The sequence below is a fragment of the Mus musculus genome, chromosome 14 (assembly GCF_000001635.26).
Source record: "Mus musculus strain C57BL/6J chromosome 14, GRCm38.p6 C57BL/6J".
Lineage (NCBI taxonomy): Eukaryota > Metazoa > Chordata > Mammalia > Rodentia > Muridae > Mus > Mus musculus.
In genome coordinates, this window is record NC_000080.6 from 63121753 (window position 1) to 63148805 (window position 27053).

The 27053-nt window shown below is 48.1% G+C and overlaps 2 protein-coding genes across 6 annotated transcripts in view; one reads left to right on the top strand and one right to left on the bottom strand.

Moving 5' to 3' along the window:
* Positions 1 to 709: 709 nt before the first annotated feature.
* On the top strand, positions 710 to 24171 carry Ctsb (cathepsin B). Of its 2 annotated transcripts, NM_007798.3 has the most exons (10): positions 710 to 813; positions 11564 to 11714; positions 12213 to 12298; positions 13856 to 13970; positions 14655 to 14773; positions 16281 to 16366; positions 16599 to 16742; positions 17247 to 17363; positions 19982 to 20110; positions 20480 to 24171. In NM_007798.3, exons 2-10 carry the CDS (start codon positions 11589 to 11591, stop codon positions 20575 to 20577), a joined length of 1020 nt encoding a protein of 339 aa, NP_031824.1. In that variant the 5' UTR covers positions 710 to 813; positions 11564 to 11588; the 3' UTR covers positions 20578 to 24171. The 2 variants fall into 2 exon arrangements, with proteins under 2 accessions (NP_031824.1, XP_017171322.1); XM_017315833.1 differs by lacking the exons at positions 710 to 813; positions 11564 to 11714; positions 12213 to 12298; positions 14655 to 14773 and having other exon boundaries at positions 13897 to 13970; positions 20480 to 21404.
* Positions 23398 to 27053, bottom strand: part of Fdft1 (farnesyl diphosphate farnesyl transferase 1) — a 36538-nt gene continuing 32882 nt past the window's right edge. For 2 of the 4 annotated variants that reach the window (NM_010191.3, NM_001360211.1), the window contains one exon: positions 23398 to 25216. In NM_010191.3, coding sequence (NP_034321.2) covers positions 24998 to 25216 — 219 coding nt within the window. In that variant the 3' untranslated portion in view covers positions 23398 to 24997. The remainder of the gene's footprint in view (positions 25217 to 27053) is intronic. The other 2 variants (XM_017315844.1, XM_006518547.4) reach the window with 1 other exon arrangement.

A 27053-nucleotide genomic window follows, 5' to 3' on the forward strand; every position in this document is an offset into this window, starting at 1 on the left:
GGAATCCACTAGATCCAAACCTTTCTTATCGTCACAAGCCTGGCTACAAGATACCATGCTGACATGAGGCCATTCCTATATTACAGGATAGACCTAAGGATTGGAGAGATCTGAGGGTGCTCGACCCTGGGGTGGGGGTGGGGGTATGCTATGACCTGTCAGATCAACTAGGTCAGCCAGCTTCTCACTGGCTAGCTTACCACACAAGATGGGGGGAGGTTCATATGGCCTGGCAGGAGTTCTGAATTTCATAACATGCCTTGGACAAAATTCATGGGGTTTTGGTTTCTCTCTTTCTTTTTAAACTAGGGATCGAACCCAGGGCCTTGGGCTTGGTAAGTAAGAGCTCTACTTCTGGGCTACAATCCCAGCCCAGTTCTAGTTTTTGGTTGCTTCCCTTGGTTTGAGTATTTCTACGCCATTATAGTCTGAGCTTCAGAATATAAGGCCAGGAGGCTCCTCCAGACATTTCCAGGTCCCCGAGCCAGCGGGGCCTTCCCGAGGAATGCATGTCACGAAGATGTTGTATCTTCCCAGTGCAGGGTACCTGCAGAGGTCCCTGGAGAGCATCTCTGTGCGAAATGGAAAGAGAGCAGACAAACCACCAGTTTCTTTTGGGTTTAACACAGCTTGCAGAGTCCCGGGATGAAGGGGGAGGGGCCGGCAGGGGCGGGGGCGCGGTCAAGCATCACGTGACGAATCAGCCCCCAGCGGAGGGCGGAGCTGCGCGGGTACTTAGGAGTGCACGGGAGAGGCCAGGAGCGGCTCCGTTTGGCTTGGTGGCTGCAGGCCCAGGCTGTCGCGCTGCGCTCGGTGAGTTTGCCCGGGGCACAGTGGCTCCATGGCGGAAGTCACTTTGGCTGGGGTCGGGGGAGCGGGCTGAGCAGCGGTGGTGGAGACAGGCCCTTCACTTGCCCAGGGCGCAGGCGCGGTTCCTCCGCGGCCCTAGATGCTGCTCGCCCTGGCGGATCGCGGTCTTAGGCTCCCGCAGGCTAGACCGGCAGAGCTCCAGCTTTCACGCTTTAGGGCCGAGCCTGGTGACCCCGCGGTGATCGGCTTCTTTCCAGTGGCCTTGGCGCACTTCAAGGGCGGAGGTGGGGACTTCGGGGAGCTCCGAGGGAGGAGCTTAAAGGGAAGGGTTCAGCTCTGGCCCTTCCAGCTCGCAGATTGCAAGTCTCAGGGGTGCTCAGGGCGAGTATCGACCTGCATCTAGTGCAGGTTTGTGGCTTATTCTAAAGAATCTGCCCCGGGAACTTTTCCACACACAAACCCACGCAGTGCCTGGCACCCTAAAAGACCTGTTCTATTGAGAATGGGAACCTGGTAGTGGGTGGCTGGGGTGGAACCTGCACGAAGAGTTAAACCGAGAAACAGGAAGAGAAGCAGAGCTAAAGGATAGGGGCTCTCCCAGAACCTTTCTCTGGAGGGGAATGGCCAATGTGATGGAGGAAAGGTACTTGCAGGACAGCCTCCTTCAGTCAGGGCCCTGCTAGCCGGGAGAGATAGCATCCTCTCCCAGAGTGCTGGGCGTGCGGACCAAGAGATAGGTAAATTGGACTTGGTCCCCTAGGGCCCAAGAGTAAAGGACTAAAACCCATCCGCACCTTACCTCCACCTAACCAGATCCCCTCACGTGTTTGGGAAGGGAGATAAATTGTGGGATTGAAAGGGAAGTTTAACTCCTTTTAGTGTCTCGGGAAGACTGATCTCCAGGTGCTTCCTGTGAGGGACTGCTGTGGAGGTATGGTCTGCAGTCCCCGGATTCAGAGTAGCATTTGCAAAATGTTGGTGAAGGTGTCATCTTTGTTCGAAGCCGTTCAGGGGACAGTTGTTTCCCATAGGCTCTGGCCATGGTGACCTAAAACTCCAGAGTCCCCAGAGCCATACCAGAGCAAGGCAATCACGGCACTTGGAAGGCTGAGGCAGGAGAATCGCTGTGCATTGGAAACCAGCCTGGGCTATGTAATGGATTCCACAACAGTGGGACTACAGAGGGAAACGGTTTCATTTCTTAATCCCTCCTTCCTTCCTTAAAAAAAAAAAAAACTCATGCTTAAAAGAAGGTGGAGGAAAATGACCTCTGCTCCTTTAAAGCCACGTGACCCAGGCCTACGGGACTGCTAGTGGGGTGGGGCGAGCCGGGCCCACGCCTGTGCTTCACCAGCCCAGGTGCCAGCAGAGATTTCCAGCATTCCCCTTGACGTTGGCCTAAATGTTTTCAGACTAGTCAGGCAGTGGAGGGTTGGCGCTCTTGGCTCCAGGTTGAAACTGTTCCCTGGAGGTGCTGGCTCAGCATTCTAGGCTACGGCCCTTTTATGGTATGGGTAGAAACCTTTAGATATAGGAGTCTCCGGTTGGCCACTGACTTTTGATGTACTGATGTAAGGAAAATATTAGCTATGTGTGAGGTGGAACTCTATGCAGTAGAACTTTTGAAAATCAAAAGGGAAACCAGGAACTTGAGTATGATTGGTGTGAAGGGTTGTGGTGGGGCCTCTAGGTAAGGTGAGGTGTACAAAGGTCTCTATTGCCTTTGCTTAGTTAACATATCCCTGCTCTGGTACTCTGCAGGAGCTGCCTACGGAAGGGTGGGAGAAGGATCAATCTGGAGTCCTTTTGTTGCTTATTTTCCACCCAGCACTGAACATGGTGGAAGTTCTAGGGGTGGAGTTCTGCCTCCCTCGCACTGATATCCAACCCAGAGCCTCGTGCATCCTAATCATGCAGTCTGCCACTCTATCATACCCAGCCAGCTTTAACCAGTCTCCTCCCTCCGCTAGCCCTCTCAGTTTTTTGAGGCAGGTTTTACCCTACTGTAGGACAGTTTTGCCTCAACCTCCTGAATGCTAGGGTTACAAACAATAGCTAATGCTCCTGGGTTAGGCCATATTTTTATTTTATTTTATTTATTTATTTATTTATTTATTTGTTTATTTATTTATTTTGAGAACAGGGGTGTGTAGTAGTTGTGGCTAGCCTGGAACTAACTGGCTATGTAGACCAGGATGGCCGGGGCATGATGGGGTACACAAACTCAGAGATAAATCTGCCTCTGCCTCCCCCGTGCTGGGATTAACTGGGATTAAAACCGTGGGCCACCACCTAGCAATCCTTTCATTTTTACCTTCAAGCCTGAACCCCCCTTCCTGCAGACCTGAGGCCTTCCAGGCTCAGGTTTGGGGTAGAAGTGGGTGGCTCCTCTTTGGTGGGTCTTGCTTGGTTGGGGTCGGTTTGGCTCCAGGACTTGCTTTGTCTGTCACAGGGACTTTGACAGCTGTTGCTTTCCTTATTCTTTCCTACTTCTGCACTTGAGATACCATGTCTAAGTATTGGTTTATGTAACTTATAGTGTGTTCACTTATTGTTCACTCAGTTGATAAGATTTGTTGGTGTTGACTGATACCTGTAGATTTAACAGTTATTTTAATTTGTTGGGGACAGGTGGCAGTGTGACAGGGGCTTCATGTATCCCAGCTAACTCACCACATAGGAGAGGATGGCTTTGAACTCCTGATCTTCCTGCCCACTTCCCAAGTGCTGAGATTACAGGTGTGCACCCTGTCAGGCCAGCGAGCTTAGTTTATTAGTCTTCTTTTTCTTCATTTATTTGAGACAGGGCTATGTAAACCAGGCTGGCCTTGAGCTCACAGAGATTCACCCGCCTTTGCCGCCTGAGTGCTGGGATTGAAGGTGTGTGCCACCACCACCCTTTTTTTTTTTTTTTTTTTTTTTTAATGTTAGGGTTTAGTTTAGCAGGGTAGTGAACAAGTTAATCCCAGCACTCTGAGTTCAAGGCCAGCTTGGTCTGTCTAATGAATCCTAGGTTAGCCAGGGCTACATCGTGATCCTGTCTCAAAAACAAAACAAAACAAGAACCAAAAAACAAGTTTGGGTTTAGGTTTGGGATTTGGTTATTGAGACAGGATCTCATATAGCCCAGGTTGGTTTCAAACTTGATATGTAGCCAAGGAGAACTCAAGATCTCTCCTGCCTGAGTGCCTTTTAAGTGCTGAGCTTAAAACATGTATACCACCACACATCTACAACTATTGGGTTCTTTAGGTCCTAAGCCTGGGTATCTAAGTTTAGGTGTAGTTGGATGTAGTTTCTAAATATTTTTGTGTGTATGTGTGTTTTGTGTGTACCAGGGGTCTATGGGCGTCTTTCACAATCAATCTCTGCTTCGAGAGGCCAGGCCACTTATGCCCAGAGCTTATGCATTTGGTTGGTCTGGCTGGCCAGCTTGCCTCTGGAACCCCTTTGTCTGACTCCCAAATCCTGGGATTCCCAATGCAGGCCACCAAGTCCTCTCAGCATTTCCCTACTGGGAAATGACTGCACAGCAATGCCTTCCTCACTGGGCCATCTCCTGCAAGCCCTACTTTCTCATTTTTAAAATTCAGGAGGTTTGTGACATTGGGAGACTTTATGAGAAAGTGAAGTCACCTGCAAGTCTGTGACTTGGTCATAGTCACTTAGGTAACTGTGATGGAATGTGACCTAGAATTCAATCTCCTGGAGGTGACTGATCCTCAGGGCCTACCCATGGTCTTGTCTCATGCCTCAGTTTCCCTCGCCTGTGAAATAGAAAGAATTCTTCTACAAGACTGGAGGGCTCTTTCCAGAACCAGTGTTTTATAAAAGCTGAGTGCTGGGAAGGACCTATGGTCTGTGATCTCAACTGTTAACCTGTTTTAATTGGGTTAGTACCTGGCCAAGATACTGCTCTTCTTTCTCTAGCTGGCAGGGTGGAAGAGAATAAGGTTGATAAATGCTAAGTTAGTATCCACAGAGCACCACAGAACTCTTAGATACTCTGCTCTCAGATCAGAGGTGGCTGCCCTCTAACCTCCTGACTCTCTGACCTGCTGATCTGGCCCAGGTGAGTGATGCTCACCCACAGGGATCACATGTCTTTCCAACTTGCATAAGGTGCTGGCCAGCTTGTGCCAGTCAAAGGTATATAAAACCATATCAGAATTCAAGTAGCCTGGCACTCATTCTCAGCATGATCCCTCTGGGTTTGGGGCTATGCTGTGTTTTGATATCAAATAGTAGAATCCACATACAAGGCTTTATTTCAAATAGTATGATAGTCATAATTCTTTATACCAAGTAGGATACCTGGAGAGGATATGTTTTGAGACACAGTCTTATATTTCAGCCTGGCCTCAAATTCACAGTGTAGCCAAGGATGGCATTGAACTCTATCCTGCCTCTCCATGAGGTGTGTTATAGCATATACCACTTACTGTGTCTGGTTTAATGTGATGCTGGGGACTGAACCCAGGATGCTAGTCAGGCATGCCATCTGAAGTATATCCTTGGTCTCAAACTGGGATACTTTCTAAGACAAAGATAATTACTCAGGGATAATAAATGTTGACTGCTGTGCACATAGAGAACTATATAGTCAGTTAACCGTGACCGGAGGTTGTACCTGGTGGCTCTGCCTGCTGGTGGCTGTCCCAAGCCTGGAACAGGGAGGCACTTTCCCAAAGAGTAGCTCTGCTTGTCATTTCTGTGAGCCTTGAGAGGGCCCCAAGAAAGAAGAAGGTACCCAGTTCACAAACAAAATGTTTCTGTTGTCTGCCTTGTCCTCTGGCTGACCAGCCTGGAGCTTAATTTAGCCTGCAATCGAATTAGGAAGCAAGCAGAGAAGCATAAATCACTAATCTCATTTTACATCTCAAGGTCTTTAAAAGCCTTGTACTCTTATATATTTTAGGAGCAGACTTTGGGACTAGACTACCCCCTGCATCTCGGAAGCATCTCTGCAGGTCTTAGTCAAATTGTCTTGATCTCTACAAACAATTAAATGTGTTTCCTCTTAAATGAGGGCCTATCCTAGTTAGGGTTACTATTGCTATGGTGAAACACCATGACCAAAAGCAAGTTAGGGAAAGAAGAGTTTATTTGAATTATACTTCTACATTGTAGTTCATCATTGAAAGAAGTCAGGAAGGGAACTCAAACAGGGCAGGATCCTGAAGGAAGGAACTGATGCATAGGTGATGGGGTGCTCAGCCTGCTTTCTTATAGAACCTAGGACCACCAACCCAAGGGGCCCCATGCATAATGGGCTGGGTCCTTCCCCATTAATCACTAGTTAAGAAAATGCCATATAGTCCTGCCCACAGTCTGATCTTATGGAGGCATTTTCTCAATTGAGCAGGTAAGTGCCCTGCCCTTGAATTGCATCTCTAGCTTCTCCAGATGTGCCGTGGGTAGACAGGTAGTACCTGTGGGCAGCCCCAGATGTGCCGTGGGTAGACAGAGAGTAGCTGTGGGCAGCCCCAAGCTGTTTGTTCTTTAGGATCACCATGAATCAATCATACAGTTTTTACTAGGAACAAGGATGTACAATCTGGAAACCCACATCTGGGCTATGATTCAGACTTGGCAAAAGGGGGAGTCTCTGGCCTCCTTCAGGTCAGCTCTGCACACCTTTGAAATTAGCGTGTCTGCTTCCACTATAGTTACCCCAGCATTGGGGGCAACTGGGCAAACCAGTCCAAAGGAAATACAGTTCCCACTGTCCTGTCCTGTGGTTGGACTGGAGTGGGTAATGCTTGAGGAGCAGGTGCCCGTAATGACAGGCAGAGCCTAGACAAGTTTGTTTTTATGGAAGAGACGCTCATAAAGTGTAACATCAAGGCCCCAGCCAGTCTCCCCATCCTCTTCCCACCTCCCTAGGGTAGAGTCCCTCAGCACATCTGTGATGGACAGCCACAGTCGTGGCTGCACAGTTAGAGCTGGTGTGTGAGAGGTCCGCCCCATGTACCGCAGTCAGGGAGAGATGGATGAAGACTGCTGTGTGTGTGTGTGTGTGTGTGTGTGTGTGTGTGTGTGTGTGCGCGCGCACTTATCCTGTGCCAGGACGTGGCAGGTGGCCTGTGGCACGTTCAGTCTACACATTCTGTCTCCTTACAGCATTTAGAATGTAGACTTAGACTCTAGTCTGAGACTGTGTGACTACTCAGGAAAGCTTTCTAAGGTCAGGCTTGTGGGTGGCCCCCCCGGCCCCCCCATGTTTGGTGTGTTCATTACGTTATGCTTCCTTCACCCTGGCCTCATCTTCCCTTTGGATGTCTGCCATTTTCTTCTAGAGTCCCAGGAGTGTGTTTGTCTGAGGAAGGACATCCAGCTAGTTTGGGAAATGGTTTTGCTGTTGATGGGATCGCCAGTCCACTCACTGGCCATTCTGTTCATGTGACAGTGACAGTAATAGCAGGACTCTGAGACACTGATTGCTACAAAGGTTTGAAACGGAAGAGGGTAGTGGAACCCAGGACCAGCTGACTTGAGCTAGAAATAAATGGTGCCCGCAACAACTGCCCTCTACTTGTACACCTGGAAGGGGAGGCTGGTTGGCTCTGGGTGTACTTGTGTGTTCCGGCCCCCCTCTTTTGTGAAATAAAGACTTTCTGTTAACTAAAGTGAAAATCACAGAATTGGGAAATACAAGGAAGTGCTTATTAAACTAGGGGAAGTGAAAGCCCTTGGCTATTTAAGGCAAAGGGATGGAACCCGTGACAGGTTGACAAGTTTATGGACAGCTTAGCTTGTCATTGTCACTATTGGCTGTGTCACCAAAGTGCTTGTGTGTGTGATGTCTAAGAAGACTGGCTACCGGTGTCCTGGATAGAGACAGCAGGCTTCATACACTCCTGTCTCAGGACTCAAGCCTTTTGACAATGCTTGTGGATTTTACTGAGGGTAGAAGCTTGTTTTAACTCAGAGTCCTGCCAAGTGGAGGCTTTGAGAGTGGGTTTGGATCAAACTCGAGTTAGCCATCACAAGCTGAAAGACAGGAGTTCAGGGGGAAGAAGGGATGAGCCTTCTTTAGCTAGCAGCAATTTCTTTCTGTGTCCACTGATGCAGGGTTTCCCTACCCTCCTCTTCTCCTCACATCACCTGGAGACCTGCTGCTCATTACCGCCTCAGAAGTGCAGGATCTGAGCCTCAGAGAAGGGCAGTGACCATGGATGACAGGGACAAACCAAGATCTGGATGTTGGTATCCAGTCTCCAGTGGAGCCTGGCCTCCTCTTGCAGCCTTGGTGGCTGGCGGCCAAGTGAATCCCTTTTGATTCTACCCCTCACCCCAACCTCTTAAGGAGGAGTGGGGAATCTAGGTATTTAGGGGTGAAGTCTTCCCCCACCCCAGGGTTCATCTTGGTATGAGCAGGGTTAGACATTGGGTCAGGGGTAGGCTGCAGAACCAATGGAGACCCAGCTTCTCCTGTGTCTGCAGCGGCAGTGGCCAGGGTCTGCTCCTGTGTCTGCAGCGGCAGTGGCCAGGGTCTGTAGGCTACAGAACCTGGGAACCCTTGTGGCGATGGCCGTGGGAGTGCATGTGCTCTTTGCCATGGCAGAAACCAAAGACATCTTGTTTAAAATTTAAAATTTGTTTAACTTGTTTAAAATTTCAAGTTTCCATGGAAACGAACCTTTCTACCCAGCTTATATTTAACAGCTCAGCAGATGCCAAGTCTCTATGGGGCATCTCAGGGCACTCTTATTCTCTAACATAATGTTATGTATGACATAACATTACATATGTATGTTGTGAACCCAAAGGTTTTCGTCCTTCAACATAGGAGATCCTAACAGACTTATCAGCCCCTTCCTTCATCTAGATGCCCACCCTAGGGAGTGGATACTCCAGGGTTTCTGCATCAGTGTCTTGGAGGAATCAGTTTCTGGACATAGGAAATGGCTTAGCTGAACAAGAGTTTGTATAAGGATCTGAGTTTGATTCCCAGAGCCCATGGCAAAAAGCCAGGCATGTTGGTGCACACTTTGTAGTTCCAGCACTGGGGAAGCAGAGGCAGGCTCACTGGGTAGCCAGCTCTGGCTGTTTGATAAGGTCCAGGCCTTGTTTGGAAATAAGCTGGGTTACACCTGAGCCCCACCACCCGTGGTTGTCCTGGTCTCCAGAGGTACACGCATATATTGTACTTGCTGGCACACAACACAAAAGATAAGACCCAGTCCAAGGCACAGAGTGCTGCTAAAAAGAAGAAAGGAGACACAATTACCAAACTGTATGATTGGAGGCCATGTGATGGCTGACACATGGTCATGTGACCATGAGTCACTGGAAACGCAGCAGTAAGTGTGCTGGATAGGAACCCCGGGGGAGAGGAAGCTTTATATTGGTGGCAGGAGATAGATGGTGGGTAACCCATTCAAGGGCCATTTTCAAAGGTCTTGTTCTGCGAGGCTGTGATTCTTGGTCACACAGTGGATTCTTTGGTAGGTGTGCTGGGGTGCACTTGGCAGTTACAGCCTTTCAAAAGGCAGAAACCTGAAAGTCACTGTAAGTTCAAGGTTGGCTTGGTCTATGCAGCAAGTTCCAGGCCAGTTGGGGCTATACCCAAGGCCCAATCTTAGAGCAATGGGGCAAGGAGAGGAGAGAGAATACTTTGAAATACAAGAACATGTATATTTGAAGGTTTACATAGTCTATGTGTGGCCGCCCATTTCCCACTGTTAATGTATTACAAGTCGTTGTATCCATTTTCCCACTGTGGTCTTCCTGTGTTTCTGATGTGAGAGTGTGTGGTGCTGGGGTGGCAACCAGAGTCTCAGGTATGCTAAGCCCACGATTTCAGATGCATTTCAGCCCCAAGTGCTCTGCTCTCCAAGTCTTGTGTTATAGAAGACACGGCGCCTTTTAATGGAAGCTCTGGCTTTGTTTTTTCCCATATACCTAGGCCACTGTAAGAGTCAGTTTTCTCCTTTATCAAGCAGAGGATCAAACTTGGGTCATTTGGCTCGACAGCCAGCACCTTTACCTGCAGAGCCACCTCGCTGGCAGAGACTTAATTTTAATGTGATGCCTAAAGGGTTATGTTTTATGCCAGCTTTAGGCTTTCTAGGGAGTCAGTTTCCTTTGGGACTTTTTGCTTGTTTCATTCTGTGTATCACAGTGTAGCCAAGGCTAGCCATGGACCCTTGCCCCCCAGGCTCCATCCTCCTGAGCCCTAAGGTTACAAGCATGCCCCACAGGGAGCCCAGACTTGCATGTTTCTCAGGTCTGTCTGCCTTCTGTGTAGCACTCTTGTTTTGGGGAGCCAGGTGTACAGAGTTAGCCCCTCCTTGTTTTCCCAGGACAGGCAACCAGCTGTGTAAGCACAACTGGAGGAGTGTGTCACTTCCTCTTTCCCTAGCCCACACACACTCTTCTCACACCCAAGTGAGTTTTGAGTGGCCTGACTTTTTTTAAATAGAACTTTCCTGAGGCACTGTCACCAGGCATTTTATAATATATTGTGGGATTGTTCTGGAAGGCGGCCTCCTTTGGATCTTCTCCAGAATATTCTTTCTGTCCATACACATTTATTCTTACAGATGAGTTGTTGTTCAGACTCCCTCCTGTGTACCTACCACATACACCAGACTATTGTTCTGACTCTTTGGGGACACAACTCTGCTGCTTGAACTTAATCAAGAATTTTTAGTTTTCTTTCAATACAATTTCCTGTCTGTGATCCAGCACCCAGAAAGAGTAAGTCTGTGTTCTGGTGTCCTTTTGACCTTTGACCCTGATGTAGCACATTCACTCTGTAAGCCCTGGAGTCAGGGCAGGGTCCCAGCCTACCCACATCTACTGTTGCTCCCACCAGACTCAAACCACATGTCAGCATCCAGGAAAGGCCTGCTCTTAATTAGCTACTTGCTCAAGAGGGTGACTCACAGGTCGAGCTGGAAATGACTGGTCTCCTGATTCTTGAGTCAGTTCACAAGGTCTAAGGGCTAAGGTATTGATGTAATAGTTTTCTTTCTCTGGAGCTGGAAGCAAAGCCCTTGAGCGACAGGAAAAACCAGAGGGGCTTCTGGGAGCCTGGTGTCCCTGGCATAGCCAGTGTGGTTCCTTAGTTACCAGCAACTGACACCAGCCCAGCTGGGGAGATGGCTTAAGCCTGAAATGAAAGGAAAGAGGCAGCTCCTAGATAGAGCTTGTCCTCCAACCTGCACACAGTCACACGTACAGGCGAACAGAAGGAATTTAACATGGCCCTTTACGTGTCTTTAAGTGAGGGACTTGTAAACCAGGCTTTTTAGTTTCCTTATGGATTGACTCTCCTTAGGACTCACACTGTTTGATGGTTTTGGGTATTTTTGTTTTGTTTTTTAAATTTAATGACTTTTATTTTTTCACTTATTTACTTTACATCTGGCTCACTGTTCCCCCTCCCAGTCACACCCCCTCCCCCCATACACACATATAATCTTTTTTTGTGTTGTTTTGTTTTGTTGAGGCAGGCTGTAGCTACATGGCCCAGGCTGAACTCTGTCTTAATACCTTAGAATTCCCAGTACAGAGTTTATACTACATCCACCTTAACGCTGACTCTTCTTCTAGAACACTGGAGAGAATCTCTTAAACTTAGTTCATCAATTTAAAAATAGCCAGGAGGGGACATACATATATTGTTGTGTGTGATATCTGCTCCCATCCAACCAGGCTTCACAGTGAGGCCAGAAAGGCTGCAAGAGGCCCGAGTCATGCCCGTGTGTAGAAATCATTTTGATGTTGCCTGTGTCCTTTCTAGGTGAGTGCAGGATCCAGCATCCAGGATGTGGTGGTCCTTGATCCTTCTTTCTTGCCTGCTGGCACTGACCAGTGCCCATGACAAGCCTTCCTTCCACCCGCTGTCGGATGACCTGATTAACTATATCAACAAACAGAATACAACATGGCAGGTAGGCCACGCTGCTTTTTCCGGTCTGTCTGTGTGTCTGTCTTTGCAGGTCCCTTGTGCACACTGCCTCTGAGGTGACTAACGGGCTGTAAGGCATTCTTTTCTGCAAGTTGAAGCTCATAGACCACACCATGGATTGCTCTCCAGTCTCCATGTTGTGTGCATGGGAGTGCACACACATGTGAATCCTTGTACATGGAGGCGTATGGGGGGGATAAGTGAGCTTTGGAGCGAGTTGGACCCTGGGAAAACTCCTATGGGAGATGAGGAAATTCCAAACTACTTCCTGCCGTCATTTCCTCCAGATCTGGGGCAGGTGTCCAGCTAACAACTGAAAGGAGATTAGAGAAGACACTGTGGTCTGAGAGCTGAGCTCTGACCCTGAATCCCTCTGCCTGTTCCCTAGCTCCCTGAATTGGACAGAACCCCTGATCCACTCATCCCATCATGGGAAACCCTGTGGTAGGTAGGTGACTGTCCTGGTGTGACTCTCTTTCAGGCTGGACGCAACTTCTACAATGTTGACATAAGCTATCTGAAGAAGCTGTGTGGCACTGTCCTGGGTGGACCCAAACTGCCAGGAAGGTGAGTGACACAGCCTGGAGTGGACACTGCCCCCACATACTGGCTTGTGAACAGTGGTGCTAGTGTTGGAGTGTAGGGAGAGGTAGAAGAAGCCCTCTCTGGATTCCCTAGGTGTGTCCTTCAGAGACTCAAATGCTGGATTTACGACAAGGTGGATTTACTCTGGATTGTCTCTAAGGTGTCACATCCTATGTGAGGCCCCAGACTTGGCAGTTGAGGCATGGCTACACTTAGCTGTGAATAATACAAGGAGAGTCCATAGAAGTTATTTTTCTGGAAGACTGACTGCCTTGAACATTTTTATGCAGAAGTTGTTCTTAACCAGGATTAAGGATGGCCATCCAAAGATGGTGATAATGTTGTCTAATCAAATCAGGCAAGGCATAGTTTAATAATTTAGAAATTCCAAGAAAGGTGGGAGAAGATTGCTTTAGAATCAGGGCAGAATCCACATGGGAGCAGTGACTCATACTGCAGGTCTTTTCTTGGCTCCCCCTTCTGGTAATAGCCACACAGATACACAGTGCCCTGAAGGGGTTTCCTGTGGCCTTGAACTCATGATCTTCCTGCCAGACATGCTCCTCTGCATCCAGTCCCCATATCACTCCTGGACATCAAACTGAGGACTCCCACGTGCTTGATGGGTGCTCAGCTGTTGTTACTTCTGCAGATCTAATGAGGGAATTTGAATGTTCCCTGTAGACAGCTGTAACACCTAGGGGAGGCACATTGACCCGAGTGCATTGCAGGAATGTACTAGGAAAACAAAATAAAGCCCAGGGCTGGAGAGATGGCTAAGTGGTTAAGACACCTGTTGTTCTTGCGAGGATCCGGGTTCAATTCCAAGCACCTATCCATAGCTCCAGTTCCAGGGGATCTAATAATCCCTCTGACCTCCGAGGGCACCAGGCACACGTATAATGCAGAGACATACATGCAGGCAAACAAAGCAAAACAAAGCAGACAAACAACCCCAAACCCACTCGTACACAAAGTAAATAAATCTAAGAGAAGGATGAGTCACTGATGCTTTCCTTGCATAGCCACTACACCAACCTAAAAATAAGCCTGAAGAATTATTATTTAAAGTAGTTTGAATGAGACGCAATGAGATGTGCTCATAATTCTGACATTCACTAAGGAGTTGGTCAAGGTAGGATGAAGAATTCCAGGCTAGCTTGGGCTACATAGCCAGACCCTATCTTGAAAGAAAGGAAGGAAGGAAGGAAGGAAGGAAGGAACGAACGAACGAACGGGGTTGAAACAACAACAACAACACCTTGAAGTACCAGGACAGATATCTGTGATGGGGGCAAAAAAACCATATCTGTACCCGACATAGGCTAGACAGATGAAAAATGCCCATTAAATGAGCATAGAGCCAGTGCACATGATGCTGAGTCACTCTGAACAGTGAAAAGTGGTAACAGGACACTGTCTGTGTCTCATCACTTCTCTGGGAGATACAGCCCAGGCTGGGGACAGCCACACTCTACTGAGTCTTTCAGGGGCAGGGAGCGAATTGTTGTAGTTTGTAATCGTCCTTCTTTTGCCTAGGGTTGCGTTCGGTGAGGACATAGATCTACCTGAAACCTTTGATGCACGGGAACAATGGTCCAACTGCCCGACCATTGGACAGATTAGAGACCAGGGCTCCTGCGGCTCTTGTTGGGTAAGACCCTGCTGGTGGGGAGGGCTCCTGGAAGAGACTGGTTGGGGTGTGATTGGCATATCTAGGGAGGGACCAGCTGTGACAAGGCAAGTGAGGAGGGGTTTGCAGTCCATTTCTTCCCATCACTGTGGTTTGTGGTCCTCGTGGTCGGAAATTATTGCAGGAATGGAGTGGATGATGGGCGTGAGGTGGGTCTGTGTGCACCGGCTGTGAAGCTACTTGCCCTCAGTAAACAAGGCGGCTCTGATCCAGCAGAGCTTCACGAGTGTCCTGTGTCTGTCAGCAAGCTGATTTCTGAATTGGGGCGAAACACACACAACAGAAAACGGAACCCTCTTCACGAAGCACGTAGTTGAGTGCATTAAATGTGTTCCCAGTGTTGAGTGGTTATCTCTGTGGATCATCCATAGTCCTTACATTTCCCCAAATGAACCAGTTCAGTTATACTGACTTCTTTGTGGCCCTCCTGCGCCCATGTGGGCTCCCATCTGCCATCTGCCTTGGAATTTGCTCCATGTGAGCCAAGTCTTCAGGCAGAAGGCCTGGATTTGCCTCTTTAATGATAAGTGTGAGCCCAGGGGACTCTCCTGACATTGAAAGGGTCTAACCACTCAGAAGGTTGAAGGCTCTCTCTGCTTCAGGCAAGACGGGCTTCTTACCAGGCAGGACTTAATATTACCACAGGCATTTGGGGCAGTGGAAGCCATTTCTGACCGAACCTGCATTCACACCAATGGCCGAGTCAACGTGGAGGTGTCTGCTGAAGACCTGCTTACTTGCTGTGGTATCCAGTGTGGGGACGGGTGAGTGTTGGGCACCTATTCCCGGAGACCCTAACCCCTTCCTCCCCTGTGCTAAGTAACTCGGGGGTCCCCGGGGAGGGGAGAGCCATTGTCATGGCTGAAACAGAGGGAGACTTGAGGGTCTGCAGGCAGACTCTATTGTAGCTGCTACTGTTGAGCTTCTCGGAGCCAGTCTTGCCTCAGCTCGGTGGGCACAGAGCCCTGGCAGAAAGAACTGTCGTCTCCAAAAGTTGTGCTTGCTTTCTGTCCCCTGTCTGACTTTCATCCCTACTTGGCCCTCATCATCCCTCACTGCCAAGCCGCAGCTCAGGGAAACACACGGGTCTGGTCCATAAGGATGACAGACTCCAGATGGAGGGTGGGCTTACTGGTCATAACTCGGGTGCTCACCAGTGTTGTGTGGCCCTTATTCTATAACAGTGGTGCAGGTGAGACATTCCTGCGAGTTCCAAAATGTGTGTGTCTAGGCCTCACACCGGTAGCCTAGGAGCGGCAGGCGGGAGAGAGAAAGGGCAATGCCCATCTCTTGCCAGGCTGAGCCTCATGCATCTCTATTCTGCCTAATGCTTTGGAGCTGCAAGGGACACCACACCTTGTTTTGCAAGGGGTTCTCCTAAGTACAACCCCCAACCCCAGTGGATGCCTTGAACCAGGGCCATATTCACTGTGGCTGTCGTTTTTAGAGTCCAACAGGTGGCAGTGAAGGCAACGTGAATCTTCCTGCCTGCGTGATTTAAGGCACAGAACATGACATGTCTGAGCTGCCAGCATCACCGAGCTTACAGTTGGCCGTTAAGGATTCTTTGAACCCATGCTGCATGGGTTCCATAACCAAGATGGCCCTCGATTGAGTAGAGAGAGTAGTATACAGCATGGATATTTTAGACAGAGATGCTCATGTTCCATACTGAATGGACCAAGGGAGTGTGAGATTTTATCATGCCACTCAGTGTGTAATTTAAAACTCTGTTAATTCTGGAATTTTCCACTTAATGTGTTTGGACCTTAGTTGATGGTATAACTAAAACCTTGGAAATCAAACTAGCCTGGGCCTGGTGTTGCGTGCCTTTAGTGTCAATACTTAGGAGGCAGAACATGAGGATCTCAGTTTGATCTACATAACAAGTTCTAGAGAGAACCTGCCTTGGAAATAAAATAAAATAAAGAAAACCATAAGGGGGTTGAGCTACTATACCCCAAGGGATTGTGCAGTTGAGAACCATTGCTCCAGAAAGGGGGGAATGTTGAAATTAGCTCAGTTTGTTGTGGACATGAAAAAAAAAAAAAGAGAGAGAGAGAGAGAGTCCTTGTGGCCAGAGATGGAGCTTGGTTGAGTCCCTGGTGGGACGCCAGTGGAGAGAGGATGAATTGGGATGTTGGACTGTGGGAGGATTCTTGTGAGGACAGTATATTCCCAGGGGACCTTGGCATTTGTACCGTGTAGTGATGCATTCTGGGGACAGCTGGGACTTCCTGTATCTTGCCATTGACAAAAGCTCTTTTTCAGCTGTAATGGTGGCTATCCCTCTGGAGCATGGAGCTTCTGGACAAAAAAAGGCCTGGTTTCAGGTGGAGTCTACAATTCTCATGTAGGTGAGTGTGTTTGCCCACAACTCCTGTCTCTCAGATGCATTTCAGAGGCAAGTGTTAGTGGCTTCCTTTTCTATGGTAAGGGGAAGGTTAAGGATAGAGGGCCAGCTGATGGCTAGTTAGCCAGGCCATCCTCAATACAGGAGCTGACCCACAGGATGTAGACATGGTCTAATCTGGGGGCCTCGACGTGGGGGTTGCAAGCTGACATTATCTTGTCCCCTCCATCTGTCAGGCTGCTTACCATACACCATCCCTCCCTGCGAGCACCATGTCAATGGCTCCCGTCCCCCATGCACTGGAGAAGGAGATACTCCCAGGTGCAACAAGAGCTGTGAAGCTGGCTACTCCCCATCCTACAAAGAGGATAAGCACTTTGGTAAGCTGGGGCCTGGGCTGGGGCCTGGTAAAGGAGGAAGAAGCCAAAGACATTGAGTGTTAAGAGTCCAGAGATGGGCGGTGCTACACACCTTTAATCCTAACAACTGGTAGGCATAGGCAGGTGGCTTTCTGAGTTCAATGCCAGATTGGTCTACAGAGATATCCAAGACAGCCAGGGCTACACCAACAAAAAACAGGAGCAGTAAGGAGGAGGGAAGCTGAGGTAATTCATAACCTGTCTCTGAACAGAGATGCACACTGCATACTTTGTTTGGTCCACACTCTGTCTTGTCTCAGTCCATTTGAGCTCCAAGGGATCAGGCAGATGGTCGTTTTGCAAGGGGTTAGAACCTGGTTTTAAACCTTGGGGTTCTCTTAGCCTCTTCTAGGACTGTCTAGCTCTACTTAACTTCTTACGTAGGAAGCCTTCCTTGACCTCTTCTGGAGGCCTGGAGGGGCTGGAGGCACTTTCTCACCCTGACCAGCTTTGTTTCTTTTACAGGGTACACTTCCTACAGCGTGTCTAACAGTGTGAAGGAGATCATGGCAGAAATCTACAAAAATGGCCCAGTGGAGGGTGCCTTCACTGTGTTTTCTGACTTCTTGACTTACAAATCAGGTACCAGTCAGCTCCAACAGAGCCAGGGGTGGAAGGAAGTCAGAGCTCATTGAGTCAGGGTCTACATAAGCCAGCAGGTCTCACAGTGAGAAAGGCAGGAGCTTTGGGAGGGGACTGGGGATTCAGTCTCCCTTCTGCTCTCTTCTCTGGGCAGGTGGTGGTGGTGGTGGTGGTGGTGGTGGTGGTGGTGGTGGTGGTGGTGGTGGTGGTAGTGGTGGTGGCGGCGGCGGCATAGCCTCCCACCTGCTGTACTCACTGGCTCTGTCTCCATAGAGCCTCTCTGGGGTCCCTTTCCAACCTTGCCACCCTGGCTCTGTTCCATACTTTGCTGTTGCTTCTTCCTTCTACAGCAATCACTCCTGCCTTTGTCTCATCCACATTTGACAGTGGTCATTTCTCTTTGCAAAAGCCTAGATCACCTTAGCTGTCCACATAGCTGGGATGACAACTCAGAATCAGGGTTCTCTAGAGCAGTGGTATTCAACCTGCCGGTCTCAACCCCTTTGTGTCAGTTTGTCACAATGAAAATACATCCTGTATACCAAATATCTACGTTACTATTCATAACAGTAGCAAAATTACAGTTATGAAGTAGAAACAAAAATAATTTTATAGTTGGGGTCACTGCAACATAAGGAAGTATTGCAGCATTAGGAAGGCTGAAAGCCACTGCTCTAGAGGAACAACATAAATAATGAGTCTGTTTGATGGATCTGCCTGTCTATGTATGTATCTATCCTTTTATCTGGAGGGGATTTATTACAGTGGCTTACAGGCTGTGGTCCAGTTAGTCCAACAATGACTGCCTACTAACAGAAGGTCCAAAAATCCAGTAGTTCAGTGCATGAGGCTAGATGTTGCAGCTGGTCTTCAGCATATGCTGGAGTCTCAAGAAGTAGGCTCTAATGCCAGTGAAGGAATAGCTTGCAAGAGCAAGCTGGCAAACAGAGTTTCTTTCTCACTGCAGCAGACAAATGTGGCCCAGAGTAAAGCTGGGTCTGCTCACCTGCAAAGATCAGAATTAAAGGTGGATCTTCCCACCTCAGATCCACATTAGAAGTGGGTCTTCCTACTTCAAATGGTTTAATTAAGAAAACAATTCCTCACAGGTGTGCTCAGTCATTTGGCTTTTAGTTAATTCCAGATGTAGTCAAGTTGACAACCAAGGACAGCCATCACAGCACCTGTACCTAAGCAAGTAGAAAGCCTGGTTGACCAGATCTCTAAACACCCAAGCTTCGATCAGCCGACAGTGGCCTGCGCCCTTACCTTACCCCTCCAGTGAACCCCAGCAAAGCAGGAACTCTGAAAGCTATCTAAAGCTTCACAGATGAACCCAGACATGGAATCTCAGGGTGTAAAACAAATAATTGGCCTTTGGATTTTAAGTTTGCTTCATAACTTAAAAGTTTATCAGAACCTTTATTTTCAAGCCAACCTAATAATATTTTTGTAGGATCCCGCTTTTTAAAATTTGCATTCTTAAGTGTATTGGGCTTCCAGAAATATTTTTGGAAGTGCTAGGAATGGTAGAGTACATCTTTGATTTTGTCACTCAGAAGGTAGGGGCAGGCAGATCTGAGATTACCTTGGTTACACAGTGAGTTGCAGGCCAGCTAGGGATATTTAATAAGACACTGTCTTAAAAAAAAAAAAGTATATACACACACATTTAAGTCAGATATAGTGGCACCCATATGTAATCCCAGCATTCAGGAAGCAGAGGCAGAATTTTGAGGTTTGAGGCCAACTTGGGCTTTTTAGACCATATCTCAAACACACACACACACACACACACACACAACCTCCATACATACATACATACATATATACATACACACACACACACACACATATATATATGTTTGTATATATATATGTGTGTGTGTGTGTATATATATATATATATATGCATGCATAATACATACATACATACATACATACATACATACACACAATCTATGTAATCTCCTAATACCGTGGATACCCTTGTCATAGATTCTGTTCTATTGCTGTGAAGAGGCACTTCTTTTCTTACTCACTGTTCTGATGCTCTGCAGAGACCCATAACCAAGGAACTCTTAAAAAAGAAAGCATTTAATATGGGCTTGCTTACATCTTCAGAGGGTTAGTCCACTGTCATCATGGCAGGGAGTGTAGCTCCCCAGACATGCTGTAGCTGAGAACTACACCTTGGTGCACAGGTGTGTGCATGTATCAGGGCCGAGGGGTACCACAGAGACAGATAGAGGAACCCCACGCCCGCAGTGACACACCAGGCAACTTCCCCTCCACCCCCCTTCTGCCACTTCTAATCCTTCCATATGGTGCCATTCCCTGGTAACAAATGATTCAAACATGAGCCTGTGGGAGCCACTCTTGTTCAAACCACACACCGAAGCTCCCTGATAAAGACTATGGGTGCTGGAGACCCAACCCAGGACCTTGACATGCTAGCAAGTGCTCATCTTGAGGCCCTCCTCCAGCTTTCTAGAGATTTCAGTGTAGGAGACCAGTTGGTTCCTGTCAGCCTATTCTGACTAGGTGGCTAGCTGTCTTGGGAATCTGTGAGCAGGCAGTGAGCTGTGTTCAGTGATAACTGCCTTTTTCTTCTTCAGGAGTATACAAGCATGAAGCCGGTGATATGATGGGTGGCCACGCCATCCGCATCCTGGGCTGGGGAGTAGAGAATGGAGTTCCCTACTGGCTGGCAGCCAACTCTTGGAACCTTGACTGGGGTGATAATGGTGAGTGGCAGTCCCCCTCCTCAAACTACATAAGCAGCTAAGGGCCAGAGCATCATAGCCCCTTTGCTCCTCTGTGGCCTGAGGTGTGGACCTGACTACCTAAATGTATAGATCCTTTGGTCTAGAACCATCTGTGAGTCCCAGAGCTCCATCACATGAGCAGCATGTGACGAGAACTGATAGTTTCAGATGATGCTGGGTGTCAGGTAGCTCACCCTGGCTCCTGTGGTCCCAGCACTTAGGATGCTGAGGCTAAGGGTGGAGTGTGTGGCCAACCTGGGTTACAGAGTGGGGCATCCTATGAACATAGTAAGGGTTAGGCCAAGCTCAGAGCATACTTTGAAAGCATCTACTTTTTCTCCATCCCAGGCTTCTTTAAAATCCTCAGAGGAGAGAACCACTGTGGCATTGAATCAGAAATTGTGGCTGGAATCCCACGCACTGACCAGTACTGGGGAAGATTCTAATCTGCTTTGACTTCATTGTCCAGTCCTTAGGGGCTTTTTCCAAAATTTAGCGGCCCTGGCAGGGAATGAGGTAGACAGGGGAGTCTTTGATTCTTTGAGTTCATCTAACATGCATGAAGCTTTTGGCAAGATTTGGACGACTGGACCAGAGCTGCCTGCCATCAGAGCTACCCTCCAAACACTGTCCTTACCTGGCCTCCTCCTAGCCCATCCCACGACAGTGATCACAGTCTGCATCCTAGCCTCTCCCTAGACTAGTGCGGTTTGTAGTGCCTGCTGTTGTGGCTCTGCCTGCCATACCTCCCACCCCCATCCCCATCCCAGCATCCGAGGACCCAAGGGCTTTGACTGCAGGACTTCCAAAAGAACGAACACTTCACGAGAGGACAAATGCCACCTCTCAGCTGCATCTTGAAGCTGGTCACTTCTGGGTCTGTGGCAGGCATTCGTCAATGGCCCAGTGCAGTTCTCTGGAGAAAGCTACCTTTTCCCAAGGCATCTGCATCCATCGACATTGGTAATGTGGCCAGCTCTCCTTGGTCCTGTCCTCAGCCGATGCTTTTTCAATAGGATTTTTATGCTTTGTGTACCTCAACCAAGTATGAAGAGCTGTACTGGTTTTATAGATCACCCCCAATTGTATGGCTTAAAACAAGCTACATGGTCATGGTTTGCTGTGTGACCGACAGATAACCACAATGAAACTAGTCTGGAAAAAAAAACTTGCTTTTTGTTGTAGTTACCACTTAACCCTGTAGTTTAACAAGGAATGTCTGTGCCAATAAACCAATTCTCCCTCTGCTTGACATTGGCAGGGTGCACGGTTCTGTGCTGCAGTTTCAAGGCTTTTGTCTCTCCCCCTGGTTTCCTGTCACCCTCAGAAATGGTTCTCAAAACCGTACCTGTAACTGCTCACACCTCGGAGCACTTCCTCCTGCTTAGAGATAAGGGAGCTACACTTGTTTAATTAACCAAGGCGGGCACTCACATACATATGACCCGGACTGCCATCTTCTTAGAGGTCATTTCCCTGGAGTGGGGGCCAAAGCTTGCGCACCATGTTTAAGTTTTCTGGGTTACTGGATTTCATGGATTTTACAAAAATCATAGTGAAGTACAGTTCAAAGGGAACAGGGAGCCTCACTCATCAGCGTTGTCCTATGGATCTGTTACTTCCTGCTAAGTGAGAGGGAGGGGCTGGTTTCTCTGGAAGCCCGCCTTCCCATGTCGGCAATCAGAACTATATCAAAGAAGCTCTGGATGCCTGGCGAGTGCTAGAAGTGTAACTCGGTTTGAGGCAACCTGGCTTGGGTACTGGGGCTTTAGTACTGCAAGACAGTTCCACCGGTCTCAACTACACCCAATAGTTCCCTCCTACACTTCCTTTCTTGCCTCACCACATGCCCACCTGCAACTCCCTCCCTACCTCGCATAGCCAGTGAAGATGAGCTAAATTAAGAGAAGAGGACCCTGAACATCCTCTGATGGAGCCCAGGAAACCCGTTTTGTTATCGTATGCTTGGGGGTGGCTCTAGATGTCTTCCATAACCAGATTCTCCTGTGGGTGGTTTCCTGTGCTCAAGTCAAGAGCTGTCTTCCTTGGGTACATGAAATGGATACTCAGGAGACAGAGGCAAGCCGATCTCTGGGAGTTTGAGGCCAGACTGGTCTACAATAGACCTTGAAGCTAGGAGCATTTCCTTTTCAGCCTGCCCACAGGGCCTTTTGATGATTCTGTGTTTACACATCCCTACCTTTCTACACATTAGACTAGAACACGCCGTTGTGTGTTCTTTGTGTGGTCCTCAAACCTGAGCCAGTATGAGTGCCAGGCCTTTGAATAGTCGTTTGTAGCCCGACTAGGTCATTTCAGATAGATTTGGGCGATGGCCTTCAAACAGGGCCTATGACAGACAGCATTCATGCTGCCCAGGAACTCATTAGGTAACATGCCAGATCAACTTGGTCAGAAGTCTTGTTCCAGATCCATTAGAATACAGAACTAGCCTTAGCGCTCTCACTTCCACTACCACAGAGCCTGGGAAACTCAACAGCAGGGGGAACGCCTTCAAAGGGCTGTCCCAGACAGGATTTGCAAATAACCAGAGGAAGGTAGCAAGCACATCTTTCTAATAATTATGTCTGGATATGGGTGGGCCTCTGAGAAAGCACACAGATGGTGTAAATTATATTGAGAGTCAAAAGCAGGCTAGGGATGTCTCCATGGTAGAGTGTTTGTCCAGCATATTGTCCAAGCAAGACCCTTGGTTCAGTGCCCAGCAACACAATAACAGGAGAAAGAGGTGTGTCATATGTAGACAGTATGTATAATGTCCGACTAAATGTATTTCTAGATAATGGCTTTATAGAAATGCACCATGCTAAATATCTGAATATAAAGAAAACTATCTGAAATTCAAGTGGAACTTGGGGTCTTATTTGCTAAGGGAAATAAGTTTCAGGGGGTTAGAGTCTGTCCCCCCTACCCCTTTATATTTATTCATGCAGTTTATGAGTACTCTGTCTTCATGCACATCAGAAGGAATCAGATCTCATTATAGATGGTAGTGAGCCACTATGGGGTTGCTGGGAATTGAACTTAGGACCTCTGGAAGAACACTCAGGTGCTGAGCCATCTCTCCAGCCTCCAGGTTTTGATGTTAGAGACAGTGTCTTATGTAGTCCAGGCCCACCTCCACAACTGAGGAGGATCTTAAAATCCAACTCCTCCCTTCCTCCCTCCCTCCCTCCACCTCCCACATGCTGGGATTACTGGTAAGAGTTGTAGCTTCCAGAAAGGATGAACATTAAAACCTTCGGTTTCAGCGGGGTGGTATTTGTTCAAGGCTTAGAGCAAGTGACCAATGAAGTCTCCATGCCCCAGTAATCCAGCAAGGAATCTGTGCTTACAAAGTTGAATGGACCACTGAACTGGCCGAGGCACCTCAGTGATGAAGTCAACATACGCAGCAGGCTTAAGAGGGGAGCAGACTATGCTCTACATGTCTCTGTGGTCTGAGCGTACCCCAAAGGGTCATATACAGGTTCACAAAATGACAGGTAGCTGAGGCACTGTTCTCAAAAGGGCTCAATGCTAGTCTTCCAGAGTTAGGGCTCCAGAGACCAAGCTCTGTGGACAACAGTGGGGTGGCTCGTGCCTATAACTCGTACATTCAGAAGGCTGAGGCAGTGGGATCACCATTAAATTCAAGGCTACATAGACTTGCAGGCCAACCTGAGCTACAGTTACAGTGTACAAGTGTCAGCATGCCAGGGCGTCGACTCCTGCTTCCTGTCACGTGCTCTCTCCTGCATGTCCTCTCTCTACTGTAGTGTCATTTCTCACAAGGCCGTCCAAGGGCTAAAGATGGGGCCCCCCTCATCTTGTACTTTCATCCTCCTAAGCTGTTACATAAACAATCCTCTTTCCTTGGTAAAGCAGTTGGCCTCAGGTATCTTGTCCTACAGTCAGAGTGGTTGCCTAGAGCCTCTCCACCGCTCAAACACTGGTTTTCAGATACACAGGGTGTCAGAGGCCACCATGACAATGTAGCCAACTAACCACGCTGCAATTAAAAACCTACCAATATAGAACTGGTTTTCCTGTCATCATTTGTCTTTTGAGACTTCAAGAAAAACCAAAGCAAATGACTGTAGAGGAGACTGGAGGGAGGGGCAAACAGCAGTGGCAGGCTAAAGCAGAGAGGTGACCGCACTGCCTGCTTTCCTTACCCTCATCAGCAACACTCTTGCTGTGGTGATGGAGGACCCAGTCCTGAGATCACTAGGCCATCTTTCTGGGCTTTCAGGTGAGCTGCACCGGACAAACTCAGTCCTTACAAGGGATGTGAGCATGTTACTGTGTGCATTCATTCTATGCTATTACAAAAAAATCTCAACATCAAAAGCCTTTCCTGGAGGACGCGCTGACAAGTGGCCAACGGCACCGATGGGGGCTTAAGCTCCCCCTGGGTGAGAAGGCCAAGCCTGCAGTCTCGGGAGCTCACAGCATCGCGCAGAACAACACGGATTAACACTTCCACTGTCAAACTCATGAGAAAGACAAGGACCAGTTGCTTTCATTTTCTATTGTCATAGGTATTCAAAGGCTGTTTCAAATTAAATAAATCCAATCAGCATTCTAGCCAGGTTCACTAGGCTCTTGTGACCATCACACGTGGCCTCACAAGTGCAGCAGTCGGCACGCTGCCAGTGGCTACAAGAGGCAGAGGAACCAAGTCCCAGCCAGCACCAGGCTGCTGAGGGCAAGGCATCCTTTCCTCTGCCCAGTTCCTAAAGGTCCCACACTCAGTTCTCCCAAAGATTTTAGAGTAGGAGGAAAAACAAGGGAAGTCAAAATCCAGCTGGAGGAAAAGGAAAAACCCACTCCACGGGAACTTCCACTTCCGGCTAAACAAAATCAGTGTTCTCTCTGGACATAGTCTTCTGTGACCTGGGACAGGGTGCTCAGGTACTGCCAGCTCAGGGCAGCCAAGAGCATGATAAATGACAGGTAAATGGGGGAGTAGTGGCTTCGGGAGATGAGCTGGCAGTTGGGAAGGTTCTGTGTCCTGATCTTGGAGATGACCTGCTTGGTTTTGCTTGATGATGGGTCTGAGTTGGGGATCCGGTGATAAATCTGTTAAGGAAAGAAGAAAGGCTACTTAGCGCTGCCTCCAGTACTTTATAGACATTTCTCATGGTTTCCTCTAACAATTCTCAACAGGTAGGTGGCTTTAGGTCATGTCACCAAGGACAAAACAGGTTCTAAGAACGGGAGTCACTTGCTACTCTAGGATAAGGCTGAAGCACCACCTAGGCCCAGCGAGCAAGGAAGAACAGTGCACTGCACAAGCCTCACCAAGGAGCCACTAAGTGCCTGGAGAGCAGCCGCCCCCGCACGGCTTCAGATGCCAGGTACTTCACAGTGGCGGGCATGAAGTGGTGCCCTGTGTGTGTTGGCATGATTTAGTCAGGTTGACCAAAAAGCATGTGTTAGATGGGGAAAGACTCCAGCCTCCAATGGAGAAAGAGCTCAGCAGTTAAGAATCTGTTCACATCACCCATATGGAGGCTCACATCTGAAACTCCAGTCCCAGAGGATCCACCACCCACTTCCTGTCTCTACAGGCACTGCTCACACATAGTACACAGATATACATGTAAGCAAAACACCCATGTGCATAAAGGAAAAAATAAGTCCATCTTTGTAAATAGGACTGGGGCTCGATTCCAGATTTGATTCCCAGCACCTAGATGGTGGCTCAAAACCATCTGTAACACCAGTTCTATGAGGCATACATGGTACACATACATACATACATACATACATACATACATACATACATAGAGGCAAAACATACACATAAAGCAAAATAAATCTAAAAAAAAGTTAACAATAAAAAGAAATAAGTAAGCAAGAGCGAGACCAGAGATAGCTCAGTGGGTAAAATCTGACGGAAAGATAATCAACTCTGCAAACTCCTCCAGCCTGTACTTGTGTAATGGTGTGCAAGTGCTCACACGCATAATTATCTAATACACAAAGCAGCAAGGATGATGATATCAAATTTTCACTATACAATGGATGTTTTGTCCACACACATCATACTAAATTTTCTTCTTTAATTTTGTTAAAGCCAGGGCTTTGCTTATATACTGCCCAGGCTGGCCTTGATGCCTGGCTGATCTTTCTACCTCAACCTCCCACATGTTGAGATTACATGTACAAAATAGGTGGGGTGTGTGTGTGTGTGTGTGTAAAGATGTTATTTTTAATGTCTGTAAGTGTTTTGCCTGTATGTATGTATGTATGTATGTATGTGCATCATGTGTGTGTGTGTGGTGCCTGCGGTAGTCTGAAGGGGGCATTTTGAATCCCTTGGAACAGTTGTGAGCTAGGTGCTAGGAACTGAACCCACAAAAGTGAGTGTACTTATTAACTGCTGAGCCATCCCTCTAGGCCCTATTATTTTTTAAAGTTAAGTGTAGGGGGGTGGAGAGATGGCTCAGTGGTTAAGAGTATTTGTGGCTTGTGAAGAGAACCTGGGCTCAGTTTCTGGCACCAACACCTGCGATTCCAGCTCTAGGGACTCTAGGGACTCAGACACTCACTTCCAGCCTCTACAGGAACCCACACTCACATGTGACACTCATACAGCTATACACACATATGCAAAAACAAATAAAATAATTTAAAGCTCTGCTTATATCAGCACTATAAACAGGAGTGAAAACCCCTCACACTCCACCTCTTACCCACAGGCTGGGGCCAGTCCTTCCAGCTCTCTCCCTGCCCATAAAGGCCAGGACATGCCTTGAAGGGGATGGGGCCTGGTCTCTTCCTTCCCTCTGCATACTGGGGGTGGGGGGTGGGAGGCTATTACTTCACTGTGCACTTGCATAATGTGCTGCCTGCCACAGGCTCCAAATAGTGGGGTGATTAGTCACAGGCTGGAACTCCCAACACTCAGCCA